The sequence below is a fragment of the Macadamia integrifolia genome, chromosome 10 (genome assembly GCF_013358625.1).
Source record: "Macadamia integrifolia cultivar HAES 741 chromosome 10, SCU_Mint_v3, whole genome shotgun sequence".
Taxonomy (NCBI): Eukaryota; Viridiplantae; Streptophyta; class Magnoliopsida; order Proteales; family Proteaceae; genus Macadamia; species Macadamia integrifolia.
This window is the reverse complement of record NC_056566.1, coordinates 22,842,033-22,854,912: the sequence shown is the minus strand read 5'-3', so window position 1 is coordinate 22,854,912 and position 12,880 is coordinate 22,842,033. Positions and strand designations below refer to the sequence as shown.

Sequence of the window (12,880 nt, the reverse complement as noted above, 5' to 3'; positions counted from 1 at the left end):
AAAAAAAAAAAAAAAAAAGGTATACCCAATGCACGAGGCTCCCATAAGTCCAGGGGATGAGAACTCCGAGAATGTTGAGAAGCTGTTTCGACCGCTTGACGCCTTGACCACCAGTCTCAACATTAGTACCTTACCATTGGACTAAGCGCGCCCCATAATGAAAGTTATTAGTAAAATGAAATAGAATTTTTATTGATAAGGTGAAGTGAAATTAAAGGGAGGGAAGGGAAGGGAAGGGTGGTGGAGGTGGGGGGGGGGGGGAGCAAGACTTCACACTAGGATGTTTGGCAAGAATCAAATTATTGATTTTACTTGGCTAGATTTTTTGAATCATAGAATATTTTATGAAAAAATAGTGATTATTTAATAAATTATTTTTAGATTTTTTGTTGTACGTTACCAATCATATTTGAATATGATCAAGCGGGGAAAACGTAATCATATGATGGGAGTCAAGTTTAAGGAAGTGTGGACCAATGCTGAATATCTTTACAAGCTTTTTTTTTCTACCAAACACCCACATCATGGCTTTGGTGCATAGTTCTGATCCTCCTAAATGTTTATAATGCCTTTTCTAACCTCTCGTGTTTTGCTCAGGCCTAACAATGAAGTGGTTATTTGTTTTCTTGGCTTTCAAACATAGCCTTACATTATAAACTTTTATGCATCTTAGAACAAAAACAATCCACCGTGATGGGCTTCGGCCCAGCAAGGATTAGGACCAGAGTCCAGCCCAAGCAAAACAGAGTACATACAAAAGTCTCGGGTCACGACTCACGAGTCTCACGACGAGTGGTGGTACTCACAACTCAGCGGCAGTTTCCCCGGAAACTCATTTCCATTTTCAGAAAATTTGAAGGGAGAACCAGATGTTGAGACCAGTGGAAGTAGGGTTTTAGATGGCTCTGGTCTCCTTTTGTCCTTCCTCTACATCATCACTTCCAATCCGCAGGTCTTACTCGATTCCTAAAATCTCGATTGCAGAAACCCTCACCCCGAGAAGAATCGTGCATAGGACCTTAGGCATCTCGGTTTATGCTCATGTGAATCATAGCTCATCTCTTCAGAGCTTACGCTGTTGCCCGAGCTCTTCTTCTTCTTCGGGCAAGGGCGAAAAATCTCATTCGACGAGAATCTTCATCAAAGGTATATTTCCATTAGCTTATTGCCGTTGAAGTTTTTGTTGACACTTTTTTTTTATCAAATTCCACCGATAATCTTATCTTGGATCGTTGTATTCAAGTTGAATATAATAAGAACCATTTCGTTTGAGGTTAAACGTGCCATGCTTGATTCCAATTTTATAGTCGTTAATCTCCTGGTTCTATTGGAGTTGGAGCCATTTCCCTAAATTTAAACTCTATTGAAGATGGAGCTGTATCACGAGATTTTGCTTGGTTTTATTATGTCAAGAATTGCAAGTTGCATGGATCTGAATCATCTGGTTTGTGATATCCTTAAGAAAATAGCTGGTGGTTCTTTAAAATTGTACTCATGTGAGGAGGATTTATCATTCTAATTGTTAACTCTGCTTAGCTCTTAGATCTGTTGGTTGTTTCTCCATAGTGGACCTTTGGAAGAGTTTTGAATTGCAATTTCAGTATTCTGATGGAGCTGTTTAAACAATTGGATGTTTAGGAGTTCTTGTTGTGTTAATAAGAAAAGTTTTTTGATGTTACAGTTCTAATGTTATGTGGAGTTTCCTACATTAATTGTCTACAGCTAGTCAAAGATTGTTTTAATAGAATGTTCAAATTCCTTAATTCCTTTTCTGCCTTCCATACTTAGAATGTTCAAATGCCTTCTGAAAAATCAACATATTCAAATTGCTGATGGCAATAATTTAGTACCAAAACCGATGGCGGGAATTTTTTTCTTTTAATAATATTTCAGTAATTCATTTCAATATGTTATATTATTTACCGAAACTATTTATCAGTTTGTTCTAACTCGAATTTCTCATACCATATAATGTCATCCAATTTTCTGTAGTACATAGTCCTGCTCTTGGTTACTTTGTACCTTCTAAGGTAACACTCTGCACTGAGATAACCATGTTTCTAAAGTCTGCCATCTAAGTGCAGGACTCTCACCATCAACTTCTGAAGGGTTCTTGAGCAGGATTTTTTCACAGTTTGGGAACGTTAGCAGAGGTTCCATCCCTACTCATCTTGTCAATAATGTCACATTGTCATTTGTAGCATGCTAACATGAAAGCTTCTTCTTGTTGGTTCTATTGTTCATTCTTTTCCCCTTTTTAGAAAGGGTTTCCTTCGCCATCAGCTGTTCTCTGTTCTCTGGACTGGCCACATGATCTCAGACATATGAACCGGCAATGTATAGGCTATTTTCCTTGTTTCTTACATGGTCCAAATTCTTCTGAGGGGATGAACTCTTAAAAAATTTTGAAAGTATCATCCTTGAATCAGAATATGACTAGATGATGACATGGACATCCCCCCCCCCCCCCCCCCCACCCCCCAGTGTGTGTTTCAATGTGCGACATGACCACAAAGTTTGATTACTGACGGATTGGCAGATACATCCAACAACATCGGATTGGCTTCGATTCCAAAAGCTTAACCCTCTCTTTTTTTTTTAGATTGAAACTTATAGCGGACGTTTTCAAAACTATGATTAGTATCTTTTTTATTTACATGATGGGTCCTTTTTTATTTCATTGATTATTTCCTGTTCTCTTCCAGTGAAAATCATACCTGATAGACAATCAAAACAATCTTTGGGATTTGCATATGTTTGGTTTACTGATGAAGAGTCTGCCCAATTGGCTGCCAAAGAGATGGATGGAAAGGTTTGTAGTTAGTAAATTTGTGATATTTTTGGTTGAACTTGGGAATTAAAAAGGTATTCTACCGACTTTGATGATGTGTGTTCAGTTTCTCGATGGCAGGTTTTTTGTTGTTATGATTGCGAAGCCTGAATCTCCTTCAAGGCAGTTAAAGTCTACGCCTTACAAATTTTGACCAGAACATTCCCTCATTTCCCCGCTTTAGCTTAGCCCTTTGGAATTTGGACTGGGGATATGGAAGTGGAGCAGTTGATTGAGTGGCTTAAAAAGTCTGATATGTAAATCACTCACTCACTCTCTCTCTCTCTCTTCCCCTCCGCCCCTTCTTTTTTCCCTTTCTTCTGGTAGGATATGGAAATCATTCTTTATTCTCCTTTCTGGTTGTAGTTGTGTATCTGAATCTTCCTATTAGCATGCCTACCAACAAATAGCAAAAAATTGGTGACAGAAAATTGGTGGAAGTATCAATGATCTGTCATGTTCGTGGGCTATAAGGATGATAAACAAATTAAAATGTCAGAAAATGTATCAGGTTTTGGCTGTTCCCTTTCTGCGAGATACCATTGGCACTGTACAGATCTTGTCATCCTCGTCCACAGAGATCAGTGATATATGATCAGATATCTTGATTTGGTGTCTAATAGTGAAGTCCAGACTCCAGACACATGCATTAGACAGGTTATGTTATTTAAGGGCAACACCATTTACGAGAGAGAACATTGGTCTATAGCTCAATTATTTCTGAACAATCCCAAAATGTCTCCCAGAAAAACTTTTCCTTTACCCATAGTTAAGAGAAAACCTCTTTACCCACCACTTCAATCGCATAGGCTCAGGGACATCTATAATGTTGGATGTAACTGGAGTTCTGAGAACAGCCATCAAGCTTACGTCTAGAAATAGGAAACTCATGGTCTCGGTCACAAACCTTCTACCTATTCCCTTTTCCATCCTTTTTTATGTTTGATGTTGTCTTAGCTCGGCCTTTGCTGGAAAACTTGAGTACTTGAATTACAACCATTCTACATCCCAGACAGATGCCTGAATTTTGGTGTCTTGAATTTACTTTCTTACTGGTCTTCTATGTTATTTCTCTATCTGGGATGGCTGCAACTATATGCTCATCTGCCGTAACTTACGAAGGTAACGTTATAAGAGTGGAGGAGTTGTTAATGCTGATCCGAGTGACATAGAAAAGGTTCGTCGTCGCAGAACTGTATGTTTTGCTTGTGTGTCTATGTCTAGTCATGATTGGGGCTTTCATTCTAGTTACTGCTGATGGTGTCATTGCTGCGTGGATTAGCATTGTTGGTTTTTCTGCTGCATTATTATATCGTTACCTGGCCACTATTTTTATGCTGGGTCACATGATCTCAATTCTAGAAGACTGCTTTGGAATGAAAGTAATAGGAGAAAAATTCAGGGGTTTGTCCTTGTTCTGTTTCTAGAGCTACTGAGAACTCTAATTTCCTTTCTGTTGATTCTTCTCACAGTTGTTGATGATTATGATTTCAATGACTCAGATTGCCTTCGTTTTGTAGACTATCTTCTATTATGGATGCAAGAGGGGTCACAAAGTGAACGTATAAATTGAATCAATCTTACTCCCACAGATCATGGGATGAGGAAAAATCAATACCACCTCAAAATCACTCTTGTAGACTAGAATTGTTGTCATATGGCTTCGTAGTCACTCCCCCTTTATATACAAATGTTTTGCAATACCCGTCCCATTGTGCAAGAGTCACGTTTCTAGTGGAAAAAAAAATATTTAGGTGATTAATTCTCGTTACATCTAGTACTCTGCTTTTTTCTGACAATTCACAATTTCACGGGTAAATGGATCTGTTTTTCTGTGCATTCATGAGTGGATTGATACTTGCAACCATTAATACCTCCAACAAGCAAGGACTCTTCTCGTTATGATTGATGCTGATTTTTTCTTTTGGTTCAAATTGTCTATAGCAAGCAGTGAGGTGCAGTGAATATCTGGTAATTAGAATATTTGGGTAGGTGTTCCGATGGACTTTCAACCACCTAATGTTCATTGTACCAATGCAGTGAATGGAGATGATTTTAAGTTATTTATTTATTTATTTATTGTTTCATGTTCTCATCATTTCTTATAAATAATAAATAAATGAAGGAGAAAAGATCCCTCCCATCAAGATTCAAGACGGCTGTGTGTGAAAAAAAACTTTGGTGCAAGCAAAAACAATAGAAATGGCCTACCAAAGTTGAAAAAACGTATGGTTACTCCGACACTCCTTTCAATCTTCTCAAGATTTTCAAAATCTAAATCTGATGCTGTCACTCGCCGATTCTACTTTGATTTAAATTGACAGGTGAACAGGGGACTTTGGATCAAGTGTCTTAAAAATTTCAGCTCTAATCCAATTCTGCGATAATCTCGGAAAACTTTGTCGTGATTGATAAGGGTCTGTATAGTGAATTAAAATTTAAAACCATCCTTAATTGCTCATGGACCACTGCAGTGTTTGATAACATTGAGGGTATAATCGTACATAGGCATTTTTTTATTACAATTATGCAATTATCCGTATAAGATAAGGATTGGGTCTGGTTTTTGTTGTAATTTAAATTTTGATGATGTAAAACCAAAATCGAATTGGAGAGGAATCAACCAATATTACGATCATTTTGAATTCGATCAGGCTTTATTGATTTACTGGTTTCTATTTGATTTTTGTTATTTGATTCACAATCGGTTTACATGCTAGTTTCTCAATGGTAATCTTACATACTAGTTTTGAGAAACGATAATGAAGATAACCTCAACATGTTAAACCTATATATTCTCTTGTTTTTCCTTTATCTCCGAGTCTTCCCCATTCATCCTCTCTCCCATACCTATGTGATATTTAAAAAAAAAAAAATCCCATTTTATTTCTTCATTACTCTCACATGATAAACAAACTATTTCTTTCATAAGCATAAAGAGTTTTGTCAATCCTTACTTAAACATGTATATTATATAGGAAAAATATTGATGTCTCTTTAGCGTTTCCCCATGTCTAGACACAAGTAAGTGTGGTGTAAAAAGACCCAGTTGCTCCATGCACATTAGGTTTAGCTAGTGGTGTCAACCGGTCAGGATGGGCCAGTCGCAATAGAGCTTAGCTGGTTTAGGGTTGTACCATGAACGCTCATTTAGTTCAACGGGCTTTGTTTGCGTGGATATGGTATGGTTTATAATCAGATTGGTCGGTCTTGAGCTATAATTGGACTATCATAAATGAGTCTTAATCTAACATTAGTCAGGCTACGAACTTGTTTATTCCTAAATGGGTTATAAGAGAACCTTCTTAAATAATATGCAATAGTCAAAGTACTCAAGTTGATAAGCTTATTCCATTGAAAGCACTATTCTACTTCAAGTATATCGTGCAAACCTAACATTAATCCCCACCACAATTAAATAAATTTTATTTTAAATTTAATTATCTATTGTTAAAGATGGTTGATCGATCAATTTCTTATTCATCTTCATAATTAAAGCAAATCCACTTGAACTATTGAGTTCTTCGTGAATTTTATTAGTGGTAAAATGAAATTTTCAAACAGTAAAAGGTTGAGGTTCGGTCGAACTTAAAAGAATCGACTTATGTTGGACTCATATATGTGTCAGGTCAGTCGGACGTCCTCCGGGTGAGGTGGAATACGATTCAAAACCAAACATGTTCATTAATCAGTCAATCCAACTCAGACAAAAACATATCAGACTCGATTAAGTCTACAGAAGCGGCTCTGGAATTGACTGGATGGGTATCCTTAAAACATTCTTTTTCTTTGACAGGTCACAATGTACGTATTTTCCATTGGCACGTCACTGGACTTTTGATGATAGAATTCGTAGAAATCATTTTTTACGTTCTGTCCCATGTGATTTTCTTCTCTCTCGAAATTCACGACCTTGATGCTTCCTTCCAGCCACGTAATCCATCGTACCAGAAGTGAAAAACAAATAACAGAGCCGCCCAAAAGCCTACTATGGCTACTACGATTTCTCTTAACTATGGCCGATTACCGTTCAGAGTTGGACTTTAGGCCATAATTGCTACTTCTCTTCGGTTATTTATTTCTCAGATTGGCTTCTCCTTCTGGCAAATCTAGAAGTGGAATCGATGTTGCTCGTCAATGCTTTAGCCGTAGCTCGAATGACGACGAGAGATTTCGCTCTGCAAAATGATGTCGCTTTAGGATCATTTCAATGGTTACTTTACGCAGGAATCTCATGCTTGCTCGTCCTCTTCGCTGGTATCATGTCTGGTTTAACGCTTGGTTTGATGTCTCTTACTCTCGTCGATCTTGAAATCCTTCAAAGGAGTGGAACCCCTGCAGAGAAGAAGCAAGCGGGTACTTTTCTTTCTTTCCCCTCTAAATTATCTTCGGTTTCGTTTGCTTAATCTGACTTTTAAGTCTGTGTCTATGGTTCGGTTTTGCAAATTGCAATTCCATTAATCTCAGAAGAGGAAAATGAGAAAATCTATTGGCTCTTTTTGATTTGTGAAGAAGGCTAGGGAAAGTTTGCAGTTGTTGAGTTCATTGTCGTTGGGGTTTCTAATATCATTTCTTTCTTTATTAGAAGAGGTTTAGAGTGTATCAGGATCTGTTGCTAAGAGATCAATCAATATGTCATTGTTAGAGGTTTCCCCCTTCCTATGTTAATTTTGATTTTAATTTTAATTTTAATTTTATTTATTTATTTATTTATTATTATTATTATTATTTTTTCCCATTCCCTCTTCTGAATTTACGGAATGTGGTGTGAGTTTGGAACTAGAATTTGATATTTGTATTGTACTTGAGGCACCGAACATGATTTCCTCTTCAATTTTCGTTTATGGTTTTTACACCCAAGCTTCCAATTTGAAATTATGTGGCTTCCTAAATTTGAATGGCATTCTAAGGAAGAACTCAGAGATATGTTGCCCATAAATTTCCTTATAACTTAAATTTCTTTAAGAGTCACCAATTTGTTATCCATGCTTTTATTTTCTTCTTAATTCTGCAAAAATAATCTAGAAGCTATCAAATAATGGCGCTAAAATTTTTTTATGCTAATAAATAATCTGGAAGTGATAAATGGTGCTGTTGACATGCAATGCCAAAAACTATTTGTACTGTTGGATCCACGGAGATTCTCATCTCTGTTAAATAACTGAGGAAATTGGATATATTGATGGATTTACCAACTTGTGATCATTTGGGATTCCTGTTTTTTTTGCTTTAATGAGGTGATCTGTGTTATGTAAGTTATTAACCATAGAATGTACAAGTTGCTGAGTTGTTTCAATGTGTTGGACTTGCAGAGCATTTCTTTGATTGATTCCTGAATGATGTTGATGTATCCCAGACCTCAACATTGATGTTGTTTTATTCATTTAGTTGTCCTCCTGGTGCCAACTGTTAGGATGTGCTTTATTCATATTCTGGCCTTTGTTATGTTTCGGATCCTACTACTATAATTGTGATACTAGGACTCAGAAGAAGTTGGTAGGTTTGACAAATTGAAGTTCCATGCTCTAGCACATTTTTTAGCAACTGCTATCAAGCTGATTGTAGCACCCGGGAGGGGGGTGGGGAAGTGAACTAAATTTTTTTGAAGAGGAAATGAACTATAGCAGCAATAGGAAGCTGCTATTCTGGTTCAATAAATTCAGCTGAGAGTATTTTCTCCTTTCAAAAGAAATTCCTTTAATGCATACAGTAGATTTTTTTTTGTAGTGTAACAGTGAATTCCGTGGAGTTATCTATGAAACTTTGCATAATCCAGATCAATGATCATGGAATACAAAATAAAAGAAAATTTGTATATGAGTATAATTTCTATTCCATCCATGATAGGCCTAGTTTTTTTATTTTTATTTGTAAGAAGCTTCAATCTGTTGTTCATAGTAGCCAAATAGATTTCTTTCTAGCTAGACAAGCTGATAGGTTATCATGTCAAGATTGTTATGCAACATAGGTTAATGACCTTAGATATGCATTTTGGAACACCGAATTGTAAGAGAAGTGAGAATATTTTCCCTAGGTGAAGACGGTGGAACTTAAAAACTTGAAGACATTTACTAATAAATTAGTATCACATGGAAGGTGGGATTTAGGTGATGGCCTTAACATAAAGTGGAGAAATTCAGCTTAGGATGTTTTAGGTGAATCTAAAGGGAGACTTGGTGGTGGGGTGAGGATGTTCAAACAACAATTTAGGCTAAGAAATCCAGTTTTAAAACTTGGTAAAAAACAAAAGATGAAGAGGATTTCAAAAGGTATAAATTCATGATAAGTTGTGAAAAAATCTTTTGAGGTGGCATGGACATGTGCAACAAAGGCCTTTGAATGCTCCAATATGGAAAAGTGATTTATTGCAAATTGAAATTAATGGAGAACTAGAATCACAAGTGATCCTAATCCCAGGCAGGATCTGAAATTCTAGATCTCAAAAACTCTCTCACAACAAAAAAATAAAAAGAAAACAAGAAAAGAAAGAGAATTCGATGGAGGGTTGAGAAGGGGGAAGAAGAACTAGTGAATGGGCATCTCACCCTCAGGTTTAGGCATGGTTTAAAGTATCGGTCCGTATTGTATTGTATCGGCTAATACGTATCCGTATCGGCCTTTACCGATACGATACTGACCGATACGATACATACAATTTTTAAAATCCTTTTGTATCGATACGTATCTTACGATACACACCGATACACACCGATACACGCCGATATGTACCGATACTCACCGATACGTACCGATACTCTATGGAAAATTCAAAATTGAAGTGAAATGTACGTTTCGATATGTATCGGTATGTATCGATACGTATCGGTGTGTATCGGTATGTATCGACCGATACACACCGATACGGTCATAAAATGGCCAAAATGGGTAATTTTTTAGAAAAACACAATTTTTTGAGGTGTTTTTGTTCCAAAGTTGCTGTCAACCATTTTTCTCTCTAACTAAAGTGAAAATCAAGGTTGGGAACAAGGATTTTACATTTATAGGACAACTATAAACCTTGGATTCTTAGTGCGATACTCTCAATTTACTGTTTATGCATAATACATGTTATATATAACTTTTTTTAACTAATTTTTTATGCAAAAGTGTATAAAAAAGTGTTTCCTATCCATTTATGTGCGTATCTTTAGCGTATCTCCGATAAGATACGATACCCTCCGATACGTATCTTAATTTTGGCCGACCGATACGGCGACCGATACTTTAATCCTTGGGTTTAGGCATCTCACCTAGGGCATCTCACCCATCCCACAGCAAAGCAACATAAGCCATTTTTTTTTTCATTAATAAATTCATATTCATGTTGTAGTCCCTTACAAACTTATATAAAAGACTCAAAACTGACTCAAACACTAAAAAGGAAAGGCCTAACCCAATCCTTAACTAATTGGGAAACCTAAACTAACTAGGAAATTGAAATAATAAAGGAAATAAACTCAAAACATGACTCTAACTAAAGTAATGAATTAAATCCCATTTTCTTACTTTCTACCCATAGTTTAGGCCCATTAAAGTGGTCCATTACAAAGAAAACCCATGTGATCAAAGGCCCACATACATAACCCAATCTAAGGCTTATATACAATAAAATAAGCCCATTAAGTGACTTATCTACATTAGAAAGAGCTAAAATAGCTAGCAGTAGGCCTAAAATAACTATAGAAGAAGTGGTGTAGAATATTGTATGACTTTGAATAGAGCTGATTTGAGGAATAGGATCCATGTAACCGACCCCATTTAGTTGGGATAAGGCTGAGTTGAGTTGAAGCTTCAATCTGTTATAAACATGTATTCCCCCCCCCCTTCCCAAACAAACCAATCACCCTAACCCAAAAACGTGCGATACAAGAATATTTCTTAGTGAATTATGAGATGAGGATGATAGCTTGATATGTTGAACTTAACACAAATTCTCAAATATTAGATAAGAGTATTGAAAACATTTAAAGGTTCTTGTATTTTGTGTTCTTTAGTATTCTGGTCATTGCTGTTATGTTTCTGCCAAGATAACTATAATATCAGGAGTGTCAAAAGCATTGACTTGTATATTTTAATAGATACCTGATCTCATCATATGATATTAGCAAGCCATATTTTCTATTAAGAAAATTCCTTGTTGTGAAGTTAGTCCAGCTTATAAAACTGCTTATCAATATGTTGTGTTACACTTTTTATTGTGTATGTTCCTTTTTCAGCTGCTATCCTTCCAGTTGTTCAAAAGCAACACCAGCTCCTTGTGACTTTGCTTCTATGCAATGCTTGTGCCATGGAGGTAATTGTGCAACTGGGATTTCCTCTTCTAATGATATGCTAAAGATTTAGCTTGAAGTTATAAATAATAATAATAATAAAAATTAAATCGTTGCTTATAATTATATGCCTAGCATGCTGCTTCTTTTTTCTATTTGGCTAGAAATATGGTGCCTGCAATCATATGCAATGCTTTATTGACCAGAACAGTTAGTCTACTAATGTCAGGTTATAAGGACCCACACACATAGAGGGTGAGTATGCTTTGTTTACTAGGTTAAAAATAGAATTTAAAATTTGTACCCTCAAAACTACTACTATTAACAGCAAAAAAAAAAAAAAAAAAACCAGAAGTGAAAAGAGACAAAAGTTAGGGTGATGCGGATCCGGATTCCAAGGACTGAAATCGGATCACTTAGGGCCCACAAGAATGACTAAAAATCTCAAATTTAATGATTGAGGGGCAATATTGTAAATTCAGAAACAACCATGTGCATTACTGATATTATAACAAGTGACAGGGATGACAAAAATAGGAAAATTAAAAGAGGGGGTGTTCTGTAATTGATAAAGTAGGGAGGAACTAATAGAACACACTTTTCAGTATAAGGGGTTTATTTGTAAATTAAAGTAACTATCCTTAGTTGTAATTTCAGAAACCCTATCCTCTTCTTCTTCTTCACGATAGAACACAAAACGGTAACCAAGTGTAGACTTTCAAAGGAGTGAACTCCCTCACCAAAGTTGCTGGATCTGCAAGTTTAGGACAAGGATCGAAACCCCAAGCCCTATTGGATGCACTTGACAACCAGCAGTGATAGACTCCACCAGCAGGAACTAATTTATTCTGCAACTCAGTCTATCGCAGGTACAGAACCAGATCTGAACTTCTGGTCAGAGCTTCCGGTAGAGACCAAACTTGGTCTTGGATCTGTGTATGGTGAGTCGTTTCTATTGTAGGAATGAGTCCCAAAAATCTTGAACTGGTCTGGTGTGTTTTTGGAGAGATCGAGCCCCAACACTAGGGCTGGAATTATTGCCCAGAACAAGGGCTGGGAGAGGAAACCAACGAGAAGAAGGAAAAGAAGGAAAAGAAGAACAGAGGGAAAAAAAAGATTTCAGAGAATCAGGGAGGGGGAAAACAGCCCACGGCAGCTATGGTTTTCATACCAAATTTCAATTATTCAAAAAAAACTTCAAATCTCAAAATTGAGTTATTCTCTATTACATGACTAATATAAAGGAAAAATCAAACAATTAATGGAAACTACTTGAAAATGAAAACTATTCTAAAATTAGAAGCTAGCTAATTTAAAAAGAAATTAATTCTAAACAATAGAAAATCAAATCAAATGATATTTATTTCCTAAGTCCATCGTGCAACTGCATCAGCTCTCCCGGTCTTAAAAGAACTTGACTCCGTCAAGTAGGTCGTGCTCCCAAGATACCCTTGTAAGTTGCTCGCTGATGAGGTGGCACGTATCTCAAAGCAGAAAATGGGAACATAACACCAAGAGGAGGGAGAGTAGGCTGACGTGTCACTGGAGCTGGAGTCAGTCGACGACGTGGCATGTCTAATAATGTATGTGGCCTCATTAAATACATACGACCTCCTTGCTTCACCTTGATGGTGTTCTGTGCGCCATCATAGAGAATGCCTGCATGTCGCTGCCAAGGTCGCCTTAGAAGAATGTCGCAGTGTGCCAATGGGGTAACCAAACTGGTGACATGGTACTGTATCGGCCCAAATTGGAAGTGTACTCGAACAACTGCAGTGGC

The 12,880-nt window shown here is 36.8% G+C and overlaps 2 protein-coding genes across 3 annotated transcripts; both read left to right on the top strand.

The window, feature by feature from the left end:
* The first annotated feature begins 772 nt into the window (after positions 1 to 772).
* On the top strand, positions 773 to 4,542 carry LOC122090802 (organelle RRM domain-containing protein 2, mitochondrial). 2 transcript variants are annotated; one of them, XM_042660525.1, is made up of 4 exons: positions 773 to 1,146; positions 2,085 to 2,153; positions 2,706 to 2,812; positions 2,912 to 4,542. In XM_042660525.1, exons 1-4 carry the CDS (start codon positions 900 to 902, stop codon positions 2,939 to 2,941), a joined length of 453 nt encoding a protein of 150 aa, XP_042516459.1. In that variant the 5' UTR covers positions 773 to 899; the 3' UTR covers positions 2,942 to 4,542. The 2 variants fall into 2 exon arrangements, with proteins under 2 accessions (XP_042516459.1, XP_042516458.1); XM_042660524.1 differs by having other exon boundaries at positions 775 to 1,146; positions 2,898 to 4,542.
* Positions 4,543 to 6,570: 2,028 nt separating this feature from the next.
* LOC122091281 (DUF21 domain-containing protein At4g14240-like) lies at positions 6,571 to 12,077 on the top strand. Its single transcript, XM_042661142.1, has 2 exons — positions 6,571 to 7,186; positions 11,047 to 12,077. Exons 1-2 carry the CDS (start codon positions 6,955 to 6,957, stop codon positions 11,163 to 11,165), a joined length of 351 nt encoding a protein of 116 aa, XP_042517076.1. The 5' UTR covers positions 6,571 to 6,954; the 3' UTR covers positions 11,166 to 12,077.
* The last annotated feature ends 803 nt before the right edge of the window (positions 12,078 to 12,880 follow it).

Excerpts from the sequence above, each read along its gene's own strand:
- LOC122091281 (XM_042661142.1), top strand. The coding sequence starts at position 6,955 with ATGTTGCTCGTCAATGCTTTAGCCGTAGCTCGAATGACGACGAGAGAT. Across the intron at positions 7,187-11,046 it reads TGCAGAGAAGAAGCAAGCGG|CTGCTATCCTTCCAGTTGTT; the intron begins GTACTTTTCTTT and ends TTCCTTTTTCAG.
- LOC122090802 (XM_042660524.1), top strand. The coding sequence starts at position 900 with ATGGCTCTGGTCTCCTTTTGTCCTTCCTCTACATCATCACTTCCAATC. Across the intron at positions 1,147-2,084 it reads GACGAGAATCTTCATCAAAG|GACTCTCACCATCAACTTCT; the intron begins GTATATTTCCAT and ends ATCTAAGTGCAG. Across the intron at positions 2,813-2,897 it reads CCAAAGAGATGGATGGAAAG|TTTCTCGATGGCAGGTTTTT; the intron begins GTTTGTAGTTAG and ends ATGTGTGTTCAG.